The sequence below is a fragment of the Ciona robusta genome, chromosome 9 (genome assembly GCF_009617815.1).
Source record: "Ciona robusta chromosome 9, ASM961781v2".
Lineage (NCBI taxonomy): Eukaryota > Metazoa > Chordata > Ascidiacea > Phlebobranchia > Cionidae > Ciona > Ciona robusta.
Genome location: NC_143243.1, coordinates 274,583 through 289,785, shown reverse-complemented (window position 1 = coordinate 289,785; position 15,203 = coordinate 274,583). Strand labels below are relative to the sequence as shown.

General features: G+C 38.0%; 2 protein-coding genes across 16 annotated transcripts in view; both read left to right on the top strand.

The window, feature by feature from the left end:
• Positions 1–15,203, top strand: part of LOC149730513 (titin-like) — a 106,797-nt gene that overhangs the window by 80,852 nt on the left and 10,742 nt on the right. For 12 of the 15 annotated variants that reach the window (XR_016385621.1, XM_089883840.1, XM_089883839.1 and 9 more), the window contains 14 exons: positions 2,112–2,347; positions 2,615–2,675; positions 2,793–2,838; positions 2,979–3,139; positions 3,194–3,248; positions 3,525–3,637; positions 3,761–3,961; positions 4,224–4,329; positions 4,599–5,300; positions 5,364–5,938; positions 6,005–6,082; positions 6,236–6,369; positions 6,436–6,670; positions 15,041–15,111. Coding sequence is in view for 13 of the 15 variants with exons in the window: in XM_089883840.1 (XP_089739966.1) it covers positions 2,112–2,347; positions 2,615–2,675; positions 2,793–2,838; positions 2,979–3,139; positions 3,194–3,248; positions 3,525–3,637; positions 3,761–3,961; positions 4,224–4,329; positions 4,599–5,300; positions 5,364–5,938; positions 6,005–6,082; positions 6,236–6,369; positions 6,436–6,670; positions 15,041–15,111 (2,774 nt within the window). In the remaining 2 variants the exon portion in view is untranslated. Of the gene's footprint in view, positions 1–2,111; positions 2,348–2,614; positions 2,676–2,792; positions 2,839–2,978; positions 3,140–3,193; positions 3,249–3,524; positions 3,638–3,760; positions 3,962–4,223; positions 4,330–4,598; positions 5,301–5,363; positions 5,939–6,004; positions 6,083–6,235; positions 6,370–6,435; positions 6,671–8,383; positions 8,472–10,811; positions 10,865–15,040; positions 15,112–15,203 lie in introns of those variants that run through there. The other 3 variants (XR_016385622.1, XM_089883841.1, XM_089883842.1) reach the window with 3 other exon arrangements.
• LOC149730514 (myosin light chain kinase, smooth muscle-like) lies at positions 8,384–14,941 on the top strand. The gene is made up of 8 exons (XM_089883906.1): positions 8,384–8,471; positions 10,812–10,905; positions 11,736–11,939; positions 12,582–12,723; positions 12,964–13,166; positions 13,535–13,687; positions 14,014–14,137; positions 14,673–14,941. The coding sequence occupies exons 1-8, from the start codon at positions 8,459–8,461 to the stop codon at positions 14,751–14,753; spliced, it is 1,014 nt and encodes a 337-aa protein (XP_089740032.1). The 5' UTR covers positions 8,384–8,458; the 3' UTR covers positions 14,754–14,941.

Here is a 15,203-nt window from a genome sequence, read left to right as displayed (position 1 = left end):
CTGTTTCGGAACAATATGACTATGTCGTAACGAACAGATGATTGTGACATCATCACAGCAACAAGAAGTTTTAGAATTCAATTGTTAGTTAACAACCAGAGACAATTGTGATTGCAATGGTTGGTGGACGTGTAGATGTTGGTTCGACTCGATGTATGCGGTTGTTATTTGGTGTCGTGTATAATGCAAGCAATGTATAAGCAGTGCAGCGAATGGATATGGTTGCAATAGTAGGTTTAGTATTCAGACAGTAACTTGGTCCATCATCAGTGTAAAAGGGGTTACTATCCACCAAGTTACTGTCCGAAACATCTGCTGATCATGAGTTTAGTATCCAGACAGTAACTTGGTCCATCATCAGTGTAGAAGAGGTTACTATCCACCAAGTTACTGTCCGAAACATCTGCTGATCATGAGTTTAGTATCCAGACACTAACTTGGTCCATCATCAGTGTAAAAGAGGTTACTATCCACCAAGTTACTGTTCGAAACATCTGCTGATCATGAGTTTAGTATTCAGACAGTAACTTGGTCCATCATCAGTGTAAAAGAGGTTACTATCCACCAAGTTACAGCCATCGCCACAAAACGCGCAGAATTCCCTGAGGTATCTAGTGTTGAACGATAATGAATATAGTCAAGGTCAACTGTGACGTCAATAATCGATAATTGTCTTCTTACCTTTGCTTGTTTCACACACCGGTACACTGTTTGTCGTTTATCTCACGAACCAGTACACTGTTTGTCGTTTACTCCACAAACCAGTACACTGTTTGTCGTTTATCTCACGAACCGGTACACTGTTTGTCGTTTATCTCACGAACCGGTACACTGTTTGTCGTTTATCTCACGAACCAGTACACTGTCTGTCGTTTATTTGTGCAGTAACATTATGCTACTATAATGTTCGTCATGACGTAAACCTAATTGTAGGTCACGTGATTATTACGTCACACACCTTTATTGTTATACCACTGTTACGTTTGTCTCATAAGTTTCATTCATTACATAGCAATTGTTATATCATGATCGCTTCGCCTGTCATTCCAATCTTCTTATACAGGGACTCGTATTTATAAGTCGGACACCACAGGAATATTAAAATAATCTTCGAATCGCGAACAGTAATACATGTGATTTCCATAGCTTGTTGTAGCGACTGTTGTTTTGCGTTGATAATCGCATTCTCTTCGTTGTTTTATTTAATTTGATCTTCTTTGCGTTAATGTTTTGTTCAATAAGGGGATATATATGTTGATAGGAAGTTCGAAATTGTCCTTTTTAAATTACTTTGGATGTTCGAGCCAAACGCGGTCCTCATTCATTTGGTCGCGAACCGATAATCGATGACGTCAATATAACTTGTGTGTTTGGCCCCGCGTTGTTTTTCAATGAGTGTAAATTGTTGTTTAATGGAAACCATATTAATAATGTCATATTTAACGTCGACCGATTTACATCAAATTTTTGTATTTTAGAAAGCTTCCCATATTCTCTGCGTGTCCGTGTAATTCAAATATTTCATGCTATTCTTCCTCTTTAACGTTGTGTTTTATATGTATGACGTCACAAGCGTATCTTTTATAAACAATCGCCGATTAACTTCCAGAATTCCTAGGTTATGTGTTAACTGATTGTTAAAATTTTAGAACGTAACAATGGTTATGTTTTACCTTATAATTAACTTATTAATGACGTCACAATGAACCGCGGGTATTTCCTGGGACCCGACCAGGGGAATACCCTGAATTTACTCACCGATTGTGACCGCTTATGTCACGTGATTCACATTTTATATTTGGATCGAATTAAACAAGAACAATACTCAGGTGTGACGTTACAAACTTATAATCACTCTTGTTACGTCAGTGTTCTTCTTTGTTAAACTTTATTTGAGAATATAATTTAATCTATGTATTGTGGGTACATTTTTATTAATTTGTTCTTCGCTATCGCATCCAAAGAAATAAACAAAATGGTTGAGTTTCGTATGATACATTATAATTAAAACGTATTTTCTTTTCTAATGGCCACTATGATCGTTTATATGTCGCGCCCCAAAGTTTACAAATGATTTTGCTGTTAATTGTAATGAACCAATATTCTCACAGTGCCGCCGTACTTCTACAATCACGTGGAAGACGTCACGTGCGGTTACGGTCACGTGGCTACATTGCATTGTGACGTCACAGGGCAACCTGAACCACGTGTCAGTTGGTTTAAACAGGAACGTAACGCCCCCCTACGGGAAACCCCCGGAAAGTTTGCGCTACGTAAACAATGTGAGCGCGTGACGCTTATCATCTATGACGTCACAACGGAAGATATTGGATGTTATACATGCAAGGTGATTGATTAGTTTTAATTTATTATTTATAATTAATTGTTAAATCAAATGTAGTTTAGATGTTTTATTATTTATAACAGCAATTAATACTACAAAGGTAAATAAAAATATTTACCTGCAAGTTTACATACGTGTTCACTTGTGTGGGCATAAGGTGTATGGAACACCCGTGTTAAGTAATGCTGGTTAGGTCAATTATAAATCTTAGTAAAAGCTGCTTTATATTCTTCCCACATTTTAATCATCCCCGATATTTTCATCTTCCAGATTTGGAACGAACTTGGTGAAGCTCAATCAACGGGGAGGTTGTTTTATTCCCCCTCACCAGGTGGGGCTGTTACGTTACAATAGTGTTCGGGAATCCCTAAAATAATTTTTAATTGCCAACTTTTTTATAAATGATTGTTTATATTGTGATGTCATGTAACAATTGTTTCACATCCAGGTAGAACAATCAACGACAATGGGAGTTGTTTAAAGAAGGTCATCATGTAAGTGACGTCATAATTAACATAGTAAATAATTTGATAACTCATAAGCGGACATGAAGTGTATGAAACAGAACAAAGACTGTCGTTACCATGCTACAAGAGGATAAATAAGTTATGTAACTTTATTTAAATATCATTAGAAAAGAAACTGTGAAAATCGTAAAGCGTGAACAAGATGCTCTCTCCTGCCATGCGGTGGTGGCTCCAGGTTTCAACACTCAGCCACAAGATGGAAGTAGACGGGATTCAATTACAATCCACTTTCCACTGCTAGAGGGCAGTAGACTGAAGAACTTATCAGGTAAGTTAATGGTGTTTCTATTTTTGAATTTCCAATGATGTTGTTTTTATGTAGTGAGCACTGAGAGAAGCAAAGATAATAAAGAGAAAGGGAGGAGTGGGAGCAATAGGTGAGTGGTAAATCTGCATTTAACCTAGTGATTTGTATTTAAATAAATTATATATATGCATGGTAATTGGGCACGTATGAAACAGAACACTCATATTACAACGACTGTCGTTGCCCCACCGTGCTAGGATAAATAAGTTACGTACGTGGTAACTTGTAAGCGGGCGCAAGGTGTATGAAACATAACACTCCTGTGTTAACGACTGCTGTTGCCCCGTCATGCAAGGATAAATAAGATGATAATATTAATATTACACAATGTTTATGACATCACAAGGTGGCGTGGAGAAACAGAAAGTGATGTCTTCACGTCAACGAGCTCGTTTGACCTCGGATCGACCTCACCCGTGTCCAACAACGAGGATGTGTTCGACCAACCAAGCGTGACGAGTAATTATGTTTCTATTGAGGAGTATTGTTATTCTATGGATTATTGAGACGAGTAATTAAATTTCTGTGGTAACGAATATCTAGGATTGGGAAACCTCACCAATATATTATTATTTACATTAGCATCAATTGCCAACTTGATGGACAACATGTCCCAACTTGATGGACAACATGTCCCAACAGGTTCCCCCTCCCTTGATTCATTCGACCAGGATTTGATGAAACGCGTTGAATGGTTGGAACGTGGTAGGAACTCAGGGTCGGAGTATCGTCGGGGTTCGGTTCCTTTTCATGCCTCCATTATACAACCTAGGGCGGATTCTGGTAAGTGTGTGAGGGGTTAAGTGTGTTGGGGTCAAATCCAAATATGGTCCTAATCTCAGGCCCTTGATAAAACTTCACCCATTTAGAATAAATATTTTTTGCGGATATTTTCTATTGATTTTCATTTTTCCCTTTGTAAGTTTGTCATACAGTTTCCAAATTATTTTCAACAAACAACCATTTCCAATTCCTATAAATAGAAAGCATTGTAACATAACCTTCCCACCAATGCTGGTAATGTAAACGTCCCATTCTCCCACAGCCGACACTGGAATCTATTCGTTACAAAACGGAACAATGAATGGGTCTCATGATTGTGATGTCACAGAGGAGAAACAAGACACAATCACAACGGAAACAATGACAAGGTATTGTTAGTTTACCTTGTATAATATACAGGGTCGATATGTGTATAAAGATTAAATAAATCGACAACGATTTTCTTTCCACTTGTATACGTATTTTCAGCAACAACAATTTTATTTCACACAGTAGTTTGTACCCATAGCTTGTTTTAACTTTTGTTTTGCTGCTAATTCCCTTTTCTTTGTTGTTTTATAACCTTATCTTTTACAATGATTCAGCTCTCTACATTAGCTACATACACACACCATTAACCCCCCCCCCATTATTCCAGCCCCCTCCCCCCCACATGGAGCCCATCCAACATGAACGTTGGTTCGGGTTTTATTGCTCGATCCGTTCGTGCACAAAACCAAAACCTATATTTTGATGGATTCTTCAACGGAACCAATCAAGCAGGACCTGATGATGTCATAACCACTCAAGCAGGACCTGATGATGTCATAACCACTCAAGCATGCCCTGATGATGTCATAATCACTCAAGCACAAACTAATGATGTCATAACCACTCAAACATGCCCTGATGATGTCATAACCACTCAAGCACAAACTAATGATGTCATAACCACTCAAGCATGCCCTGATGATGTCATAATCACTCAAATGCAACATAATGATGTCATAACCACTCAAGCACAAACTAATGATGTCATAACCACTCAAGCACGTCCTGATGATGTCATACCCACTCAATCACATCCTGATGATGTCATAACCACTCAAACACGCCCTGATGATGTCATAACCACTCAAGCACAAACTAATGACATCATAACCACTCAAGCATGCCCTGATGATGTCATAACCACTCAAGCACAAACTAATGATGTCATAACCACTCAAGCATGCCCTGATGATGTCATAATCACTCAAGTATGTCCTGATGATGACATAATCCCCCAACCCCAACATGATGATGTCATAACACCTCTATTAAGCAACAATGGCATCGAAATCGTTAACCTCCGCAATAGGTAAGTCACTTACGTAAATATTTATATTACTTCTATGTTTCACATGTGTGGTTGTTGTTTCAGTGATGTTGTGGCGCAATCTGATTCGTCGGTTCATGTTGAATCATGTGATTTACTTGACCAATCACAGTCAAGTAAAGCCAATCCGTCTATGATGTCACAATGCAACGTATCTTCTATTGAAGCTTCAACAATTGATGTTGTGACATCACAGTGTCATGACAATAAACCTTCGTTAACATCACAAACACAAGACAATGTAACTACTGTGATGTCACAAGTGAAGTGTCAAGATGAAACAATTAATGAAGAAGAATGCTCTATTGTGACATCATCGCAACAGGAAGTGACGTCATTGCAACAGGAAGTGACATTATCGCAACAGAAAGTGACATCATCACAACAGGAAGTGACATCATCACAACATGAAGTGACATCATCACAACAGGAAGTGACATCATCACAACAGGAAGTGACATCATCACAACAGGAAGTGACATCATCACAACAGGAAGTGACATCATCACAACAGGAAGTGACATCATTGCAACAGGAAGTGACATCATTGCAACAAGAAGTGACATCATCACAACAGGAAGTGAGATCATTGCAACAGGAAGTGACATCATCAGACAAAGGTACATTGAACCACAATATTACTATAACATTACAAACCCCCTAATTAACCCCCCACCCCCTCACAGTTGACCTGGATGATCTTATTCATGAATTGTTGGACTTCAGTGAAGCAACGCCTGTTGTTGTGTCTTCGTTTATTGTTGGTGAGTTTAAATGCATGTATTTATCCTCGCATGGCGGGACAACAGTCGCTATAACACGGGTGTTCTGTTTCATACACCTCGTGACCGCTTATGAGTTACCACGTATGTAACTTATGTGGACACAATAACCTATATTAATTCACACCTATTCAGGCTACCATAGAAATCAAAAAGTTACCGACATTGTCACAATTGTACCCGATCAGTGTAAAAATAAGACTCCAGTCATGAGGCGCTCTGCTTTGCCACCCATTGGAAAGAAACCTGAGATTTTAACGCCACTAAAGGTAGGTAGAGAGTTGCTTGTATATTTTTGAACGTTTTTAGCAAATCGATTATGACGTCACTATTAGGACGTTCACCTTCATCGCGGGCAAGTGACGTCACTAAACGTATCGGTGACCGGCCAACCGGAACCGAAGATCACGTGGTTCAAGGACGGCCAGCCATTGGACGAGAACGCGATTGAAATCGACCAATCAGAGCCGGCCAGTGGAGTTTACTCATGCGTGGCCACAAACAACCGTGGGGTGGCGACCACGAGTGCTTGCGTCACAATCAAACATCCGATGAAGAGGGTTCAATTCGGTGAGTGTGACGTCATAATCATGTCTTTAAGGTTTTGAAATGTAAAAGACGTGATCACGTAATATTTGAAACAAAATATTTCAACTTACAACTTTTTCATGATGGGTTGCGGATTTATACGTCACTATGACGTCAGTAAACGTCACAAAGCACCCAATCACGAAACAGAGCTTTTTATTCCAATGCATTGGTTGCATGGATTAAGTGGTAGCCGGTTGATTCCCATGTGTATTATATATATAGTGAATGAGTAACGATCCCTGAGGATCTTACACACAAGCTATGATGGGTTGTGCGGCAGGCAGGGATGAGTGTGTGAGGTAGTCGGTTAAAAGAACAAATAAAGAAATATCTAAACTCAGCGTAGCTCAACGTAGATTTTTTTGTTTGTTATTTTAAACGAAAAAAGCGTCAAATCGCGCCGTTTGTGACGAAACAATGTACCGCACTTCGATTGTAACGCGCGATGCGCGGCATAGTTACGTCATAATAAACCAACAATGCAAAATTACTTGACATAACTTTTATATTTATATCTTGAGTAATATAACGAACATTATATATCGGCGTATAGCGACGTGTGGTAACTTAAAGGTGGAGCGAAGTTAGTTGGGAGTCGTCAACATTAAATATTAATATTCCGCTTTAAACCATGAGTTGGATTCAATTTATATTTGAATGTTAGAAGCATATGAGGGTCAGTAGCTTGTGGAGAATTCTCAAATATATTGATCATGTTAGACAAGTCATAGGTCGAAGTGCACGTGTCGTAATAACTATTGACAGGTATTGTGATTAAACATAGTTTAGTTTTGCAAAAAAATAGCGAAGTTTAAATTGTTAACTATAGTACTGTGGGATAAGATAAATACCATTAGCACTGAAACCCCATATCGCCGGATCGTGTTTTAAACCATAAACAACGTTCTTTTAAAGTCGTGAGGATACGCGGTTATGAAATTTTGTAAATATTGTTTATTACCAAGTGGGACGAGAAAGTAGAATAAATAGGTGTCCTATCTTACCCCACACTACTTTATTTTCAGTGATTAATATATTTTTAAACAGTTCAGTCTCAACCATAGTTTAGTTAAGTTTATACGACACCGGTGGTGACGACGGGTTAAAGTTGAAATGGTTGGTGCTTTAATAAGAATTCGTATTCTGTCGTCACAATTCAGGTTAAAGAATATACCGCGGTCCACGTGCTTGTGACGTCATAGGGCGCGTTATACATGCTCATTATGACGTAACTATAGCGTTATACATGCGCATCTAACCGACGTTTCCGCTCGCGTCGAATGTTCTAGTTTAGCACACCGTTGGTATGTAGCGAATATAACGTGTATGATGTATATGTTCATGTAATAACATGTGTTTGGCAACTTGTATAAACATGTTGACCGCTGTTTGTAGAAGGTGAAGGTTAATAACACGGTGGGTGGGTTTGGGGGGTGGGAACTTCACAATGGTGTGTGATTGTTGTAATTAATGCTTATTATGACGACACAATGCAACTAGTGTCGTGACAAGGGTGATTGTTAATATAGTCACGTGAGTTGAGGCAGTTATAGATGGAATATTTGTAGCGAAAGTTGACAATGTACGGTTGGTGTTGGTGGTATATATGCACGGGTGAGTTACAACAGCAGTGTTTGTATAATAATGTTATATTAACTACTCATGTAATATTAACCAACAACAGTATTTTAGCTTTCTTAGTATTAACTACCATGCTGATATAAAGAAGCTTCACCCGTATTGGTAACCAACCGTATCAACAACAACATGGATTCTACAGGTAAGATGACGTCATATCTATTTATATCAATAAAAATCATACGTCATTATATTGTAAAGGTATGACGTCATAAATGATTTGTATTTCTCGAATCCCGTACATTGTGACGTATATGGATTCACTATTATTGTAAAAGTTACGACGAATACGCTGGGGTTCGAACCAGGTGAATTCAACACCCGGCAATTTCGCTTATATAGGCGGGGCAAGGACAGTAGTTATAACATGGGTGTTCTGTTTCATTCACTTCGTGCCCATTTACGAGTTTCCACTTTCACGACGCTTGTTAATACACCGTTTACTTAAATAGCAATCGTTAATTCGCTCATGTGCGCTATTGTTATCCGTGATGGTTTAGGTTGTGGGTTACTTATGTTAGTACAGCTGGCTTACCTTACTACAGTTTAGCAGCCAAGGTTTTTATTTAAAACATTTACGCAAGTAGTTTCTGCACGTAACGTGTAAAACGACTATCGTTTTGTTGCTAATTCCCTTCGTTGTTTTAATTAATTTGATCTTACATAAAGTATACTGGGGGAAGATGGGACATCTTTTTATTCTGTTTTATTTTTCCATTTGGTAGTAAACAAAGAACATTCAAAGAATTATAAAACTATATCCTCACGACTCCCATAGACCGCTGTTAACTGTTTAAAACAAAAACAAGACATTTGAACATTATGTTCCAAAGGTGTCCCATCTTCCCCCACCCTACTATACATTCATTCATCTTCGTTATCGCATTCAAAGATATGAATGACGTTGATGATAAATAGTTATTTGGCCATTTCAGTACAATACAGGTTAAATTTAACATATTAAATAGATATAAACAACAACAAAACACGTTCATGTTAACACGCTATAACTGATCAAATGAACATTTTTAATGCAGCTGGTTTCGCGTGTTTTGTTCTGGTTCCGCATCGGTTAATTTCGAGTTCCGGCACTTTATGTTTTTAAACAATCGTGTGGTTGAAACAGATTCAAGTTGTAAGGGAAACGAAATTGGGTAAAAATATCTTGTTGCCGTTTCGTGTGGACGCCAATATCTATTTTGTTTTATGGCTGGTAACTATAGATTATTAGCAGAGTAAACTAAACTCTAGCAGTAGAATAAGATTAATTCAGCTACGAGGTGTATGTGTCAGAACACACTTGTTATAAAGAATGTCTTTACCCGCCACGCGACGATAAATAAGTTACATTCATTTATTTTCCAAGGTTGTTTTTTGTTTTTAAAATTGGAATCGAAGACGTGATTTGTAAGATCAGTTATTGTTAAACACGAATTAGAATAACCGAGTTATTGTGTGTGGGTATATATCAACGTCTGATCAAAAGCTGCGATCATTGTCCACTTAGTAATGTTTATTTAGTAGGCGCGTATAACGGCCAGTGCCCATTAGATTAATGTTCGGTTCCCTCGTTATATTAAACCCGGTATGTTTGCCCAAGGTAAACTTGTTCATAGATCCCGTGTTTGTAATTTATGATATCTCATGTTATTTAGCTGTTGTGGCTGATAAGGTGGTCTCGTTCGAATGTCACAGTTTCTTATGAAGTGTGCGAATAGTTTCTGCAAGGACTTTGTAAAGTTGGAACTTTTTTTAAGAAACTGGTTTTAGCATGTGTTATTGAGTAAATTTGCAAAAGTTTTTAAAAAAACGTATTTAGAGGATATTGAAAAACTTTTATCTGCGTTTGATTGATTGCTAAAATTAGTATATTGGGTGTCGGTGTAGTTATAACTTCTAAATAGTGGGGAAAGCCCGTGTTTAAATACTATAATGCAGATAATATGACGTCACTATCGTCTATACACAAGATTATTGTTAAGTAATTATGACGTCAGCTTTAATCTGGAATTACGACAATAAACCCTTATTACGTCACAGACGATATGCAAGAAAATGTGGTTTGTGACGTAACAATGACATATGTTAACCTGTATGATGTTGTTCTGATTAAAATTAAACGACATTTGCATTAGGGGTTGATATATAAGGACCGAGGTTGTGTATTGGCTGTAACGTATATCTTGCCTTGTTTAATTAACATGGTTGTCCATATATATGCTACTATAGCTTACGCGGGAATATATTTTGATCTATTAGTTTTAACGTGGACGTTTATTTCAGTATTTTGCACAGAATTCGGTACGTTTGGTTTAGTAGTCACGCGTTTATGTTACGATTTTCCTTAGGTAGTTTTCACCCGTAGCTTGTTTTATCGATTGTCGGTTTGTCGCTAATTTCTTCGTTGTTTTAATTAAACTTATGTTCGATATCGTGTTCGAATATATAAACATATTTAATTTTATTATCCCCCCCCCCACAGTTAGCGTACAACAACAGTTTAGCCACAGAATGGTGAAACACAAACCAGGGGAGCTGCTTGAAGAAACTTATACTGTGAAAGATCCGCTTGGAAGGTAATCATAAGTTATGTTGTCTTCTATCTACTCCACTATATTGTATGTAATGTCCCGGGTTTATATTACTTTACCACCGCTTTCATTATAAACGGACTATTGCAATCTGGCGTATTGTAATTTCAGGGAAGGTGGGGTAAGATGGGATGCCTTTAACACGTAATGTCGAAACATCCTGATCGTGTTTCGTTTACTTACAAACGGGACAAGAAAATAGAATGAAAATGTGTCCCAGTATCCCCCATCCTACTGTATATGTTCTTTTGGTTAATGCATCAATATCACGTGTTTAATGACGTCACTTTGCACTCAACGAACCCTTTTGATGGTCACATAATTTAAACAAACTGTTTAATGGCAATTAAGAAGTAATTGATAATTTTAATGTGGTGTAGGTGCAACAATCGTGACGTGTATATAATTACGTCATCAAAGTGGGATAAACTGCACCATATTAATTAACGGGGCGAAGCGATGGAAATTAACAGCGAAACGACACTCGCTGAACCACGCTACGGATTAAATAAATGAAAAAGCATTTGGTTAAAACACACAAACTATAAACCCACAAATAAATGGAATTTGTCAAAAGTTAATGTTGACAACAAGTTGTTCGTGGTTGTGTTGACTAAGGTAGAAACCACACACGTATAGATGAATGAGATTCACAGCCACGCCTCAAACCAATGGCCTATTGCCTATTTTATTCTTGGCGTGCTGTAACGACGATCGTTTTTCTGTTAATTCCGATATCTTTGCGGGGATAATTCAATACGACCCTTGTTATGGTAATCAATAGGATGAGTTGCATCAATTCTTTTACATCCTAGTGGTCGATTCGGCAAAGTTTGGTTGGTGGAAGACCAGAAGACAGGTGACAAGTTCGCTGCCAAGCAATGCGCGTGTAGAAGGGCGAGCCAACGTAAGGAATTTGAGTTGGAGATTGAAATAATGAATTCACTCGATCATCCCAAGCTTCTACAACTCTACGACGCTTTCTTCGGGAAGAATGACGTCACACTTATTCTAGAATTGTAAGTTGGATCGTTACGTCACTATGGCCGAGTTGTTTAAATTCTCGAACACGCTGTTTGTTGCGTCACGGTGTTGTTGCTTTCTCATTGGTGGTCACTCATGCGTGGAAAGTTTTCAATCAATGATCGAACACACGTGTTTGTTGTTACATTATTCCAATTATGATTCTTTGTTTTACTCTTGTGATGTCGAACTACAAACACGTCATCAATCAACATTGTTCATTATGAAACATTAAAGGATCAATTATGACGTAACTAACATTCAATAATGGTTGATTGTTTCTCCTCACACGTCGCAACAGCTGTGGATAATGTATTGTGACGTCACAATACAGCGATCGCTGCAATCGTCTGTGTATTGTGGTTTATGATGTAACAAAGCGATTTGTTTGTTAACAAGCGTGTTACAAATGTAACAGAATTAACAATGGTATGTTCTGTAACAACAAATCCTTTTGTTGCGTATTAGTTCAACTGTTACGTCACATTCAATGTTTAAATAATATATCACACGTAATACGTCACAACGAAGCTTGTTTGTGAACAAACGAAAAATATTTTTCACCCGAAATTTATTTGTGACGTAGTATACACAATGGATTGTGACGTAACAAATTAGCATTATCTCATATGTTTCAGGGTAACGGGGGGTGAATTATTCGATCGAATCGCTGACGAAGCGTTTGATCTAACGGAGGCGCTCGCTGTTAAATATATTCGACAAATATGTGAAGCTGTCCAGTACATGCACGGGAACATGATATTACATCTGGATATAAAGGTGGGCGGGTGTTGGTGAATATTATGTCTGGCGCCGTGGCTTCAATCCGCCGGTCACTAATGGGTTGTCTAAAATGTCAGCCATACAGAAAAACAATCACCCACAAAAAAAAAACATCAGTTTTATAACGACTGTCGTTTTTTGGCCAGGCGAGAATAAAGTAAGTTACATTCATTGAAATATATCCTTGTGGTTGGGAACTTGACTTATCCATGGTTGTTAACAATATTATCTCTACAGCCGGAGAACATATTATGCGTGTCACCTGAACGGTTGGACTCGATCAAAATCATTGACTTTGGGTTTGCACGCAAATACACCCCTAACTCACCCCTCAAAATAATGTTTGGAACCCCGGAGTTTGTTGCCCCCGAGGTCGTGAACTTTGACCCCCTGGGGAAGGGTACGGACATGTGGAGCATTGGGGTCGTGACCTATGTGCTGTAAGTTTCATAGAAAGTTTCCACAACTTCCACTTGATATACAAGTTATTATGCCAAAGGTGGTGTTTATGTGTTCAGGTTCCACAAACATGGCTGGTGATGCCTAAATGCAATCGGCAAAATGCTTGAGTTAAATTTGCATTTTTTATTTGCTTTTATATTTTAAATGAAATGGTCTAAACATGAATATCTTTGTTTAAGAAAACCAAATATTTTCAAACCATTTTATAATAAATGTCTCAGGGTGGAGTGTTTGGTTTTTATATGAAATATAGTGAATAAATGTAGAATCATAAATCACATGTGTGAAGACATAATACCCCCTCAAATACTGTGGGTGGACTTTCATTCAAGTTTTTTTATTCCAGATTATCAGGTTTGTCCCCTTTCATGGGTGAGGATGAACAGGAAACATTATCGAACGTAACGGCTTGCGATGTGGATTTTGATGATGATTCCTTCGATGACGTCAGTGATGATGCAAAGACATTTATTACTAAGCTGTTGGATATCAGGGAAAGGTGGGGTTGGGGTGACTTGGAGTGTATAGTGGGGTTGGTGTGTGTAGAAAGTATGTAACTTATTTATCCTTGTATGGCGGGGCAACGACAGTCGTTAAAACACGAGTGTTCTGTTTCATACACCTCGTGCATGCTTACAAGTTACCATGTATGTTACTTTTGGGCGATTGGTTTTATGTATGGCTGACAATTTGGACAACCCATTAGTGACCACTGGGTTGGAGTAATTGCAGTTAAGTGTTTTGCCCAAGGACACATACATCAATAGTAGCATTGTGGCATTATTGGTAATATTCCAGTTATAACAATGAACATCTTTTTTGCAGCAAACGTCCCAACTGCGCTGAATGTTTGGAACACTCCTGGTTAAGCAAGGAAGATCAACACCGTAAAAGTTTGTCGGCTGCTGTTGTTAACCTCAAGAAGTTTGTGGCGCGGAGGAAATGGGTGGTGGGTGTTAAATATAAGTTAGTTTTCAGTGAAAGCATCTAACATTGGACGAGCTGTCAAAGAAAGATCTCCCATATATTACAATTAAACCCTTGTCGCCTACCTTTGGGGAAGCGACAGGCTTCAACATTTGGTGAAGTCCATGTAGTTGCACCCTAGGTGTTGGGGTAATGGCCAAACTCAGCATAAATCCCCGGGTCCCATGGAGTGTCCCAACATAAGCCCTCTTCTATATTGAATAGGAGGATGGGTGGTCAGATGGGCTGCTGTTACATCTTTTCAAATCAACCAATTTTATTCTTGTCTAAAATCGAATGAATTGATTATTGATTGATGAGTTAACAATGGTCATTGTTGTCTTGTTATTATCAAATAATACGAACAAAACAACATGTATTGGACACTAGTGAATATATTACCTATGACATAACAATGATCATTCATACCTAACAACTTTAAGTTACATTATGTTTTGAATAAATTAATCTTCACTGTTGTATTGAAGAGACAAACAAACTCATCTTTCTATTGTTAGAGATCGATTAACGCTGTTCGTGCCATGACAAGGTTACAAGCTGGTTTGAAAAAGAATGACGACCCCTCAACCAGCAAATAAAGTCACAACTCCCACCTTATAATAGGATTCCCGCTTCTCTTGTTTTCACTTCACAAAGTTTTTGTTAATCAAATTACTTCGTTTGATTTCAAAACTAAATATTTTGATCGATAAAAACTTACTCAGCATGCTTGTTTGTACATTTGCAATTATTCTTTGTTTGTTTAATAAAATGTTGGAAAATGTTGTCTCTGGTATTTCATTATTAGAAAGGAATTTGTTATTTTAAATGTAAATGATGGTCGTTTTTCGTGATATCATTGTAAGTTATTCTGCATTTTAAACAGGGGAGGAATTAACTCGATCATATGATGAACCCATGCAAGATTATCTTTTATACCAAGAACCTCCAACACAGGTGGGTTTGATGGTTGGTTTATATGATGTGTAATAACCTTGGATGTTGTATGTGGGTGAGGTTATACAGCGTGACACTACATGAAACCTGAG

Excerpts from the sequence above, each read along its gene's own strand:
- LOC149730514 (XM_089883906.1), top strand. Across the intron at positions 12,724-12,963 it reads TATTACATCTGGATATAAAG|CCGGAGAACATATTATGCGT; the intron begins GTGGGCGGGTGT and ends TTATCTCTACAG. Across the intron at positions 14,138-14,672 it reads TGGCGCGGAGGAAATGGGTG|AGATCGATTAACGCTGTTCG; the intron begins GTGGGTGTTAAA and ends TTCTATTGTTAG.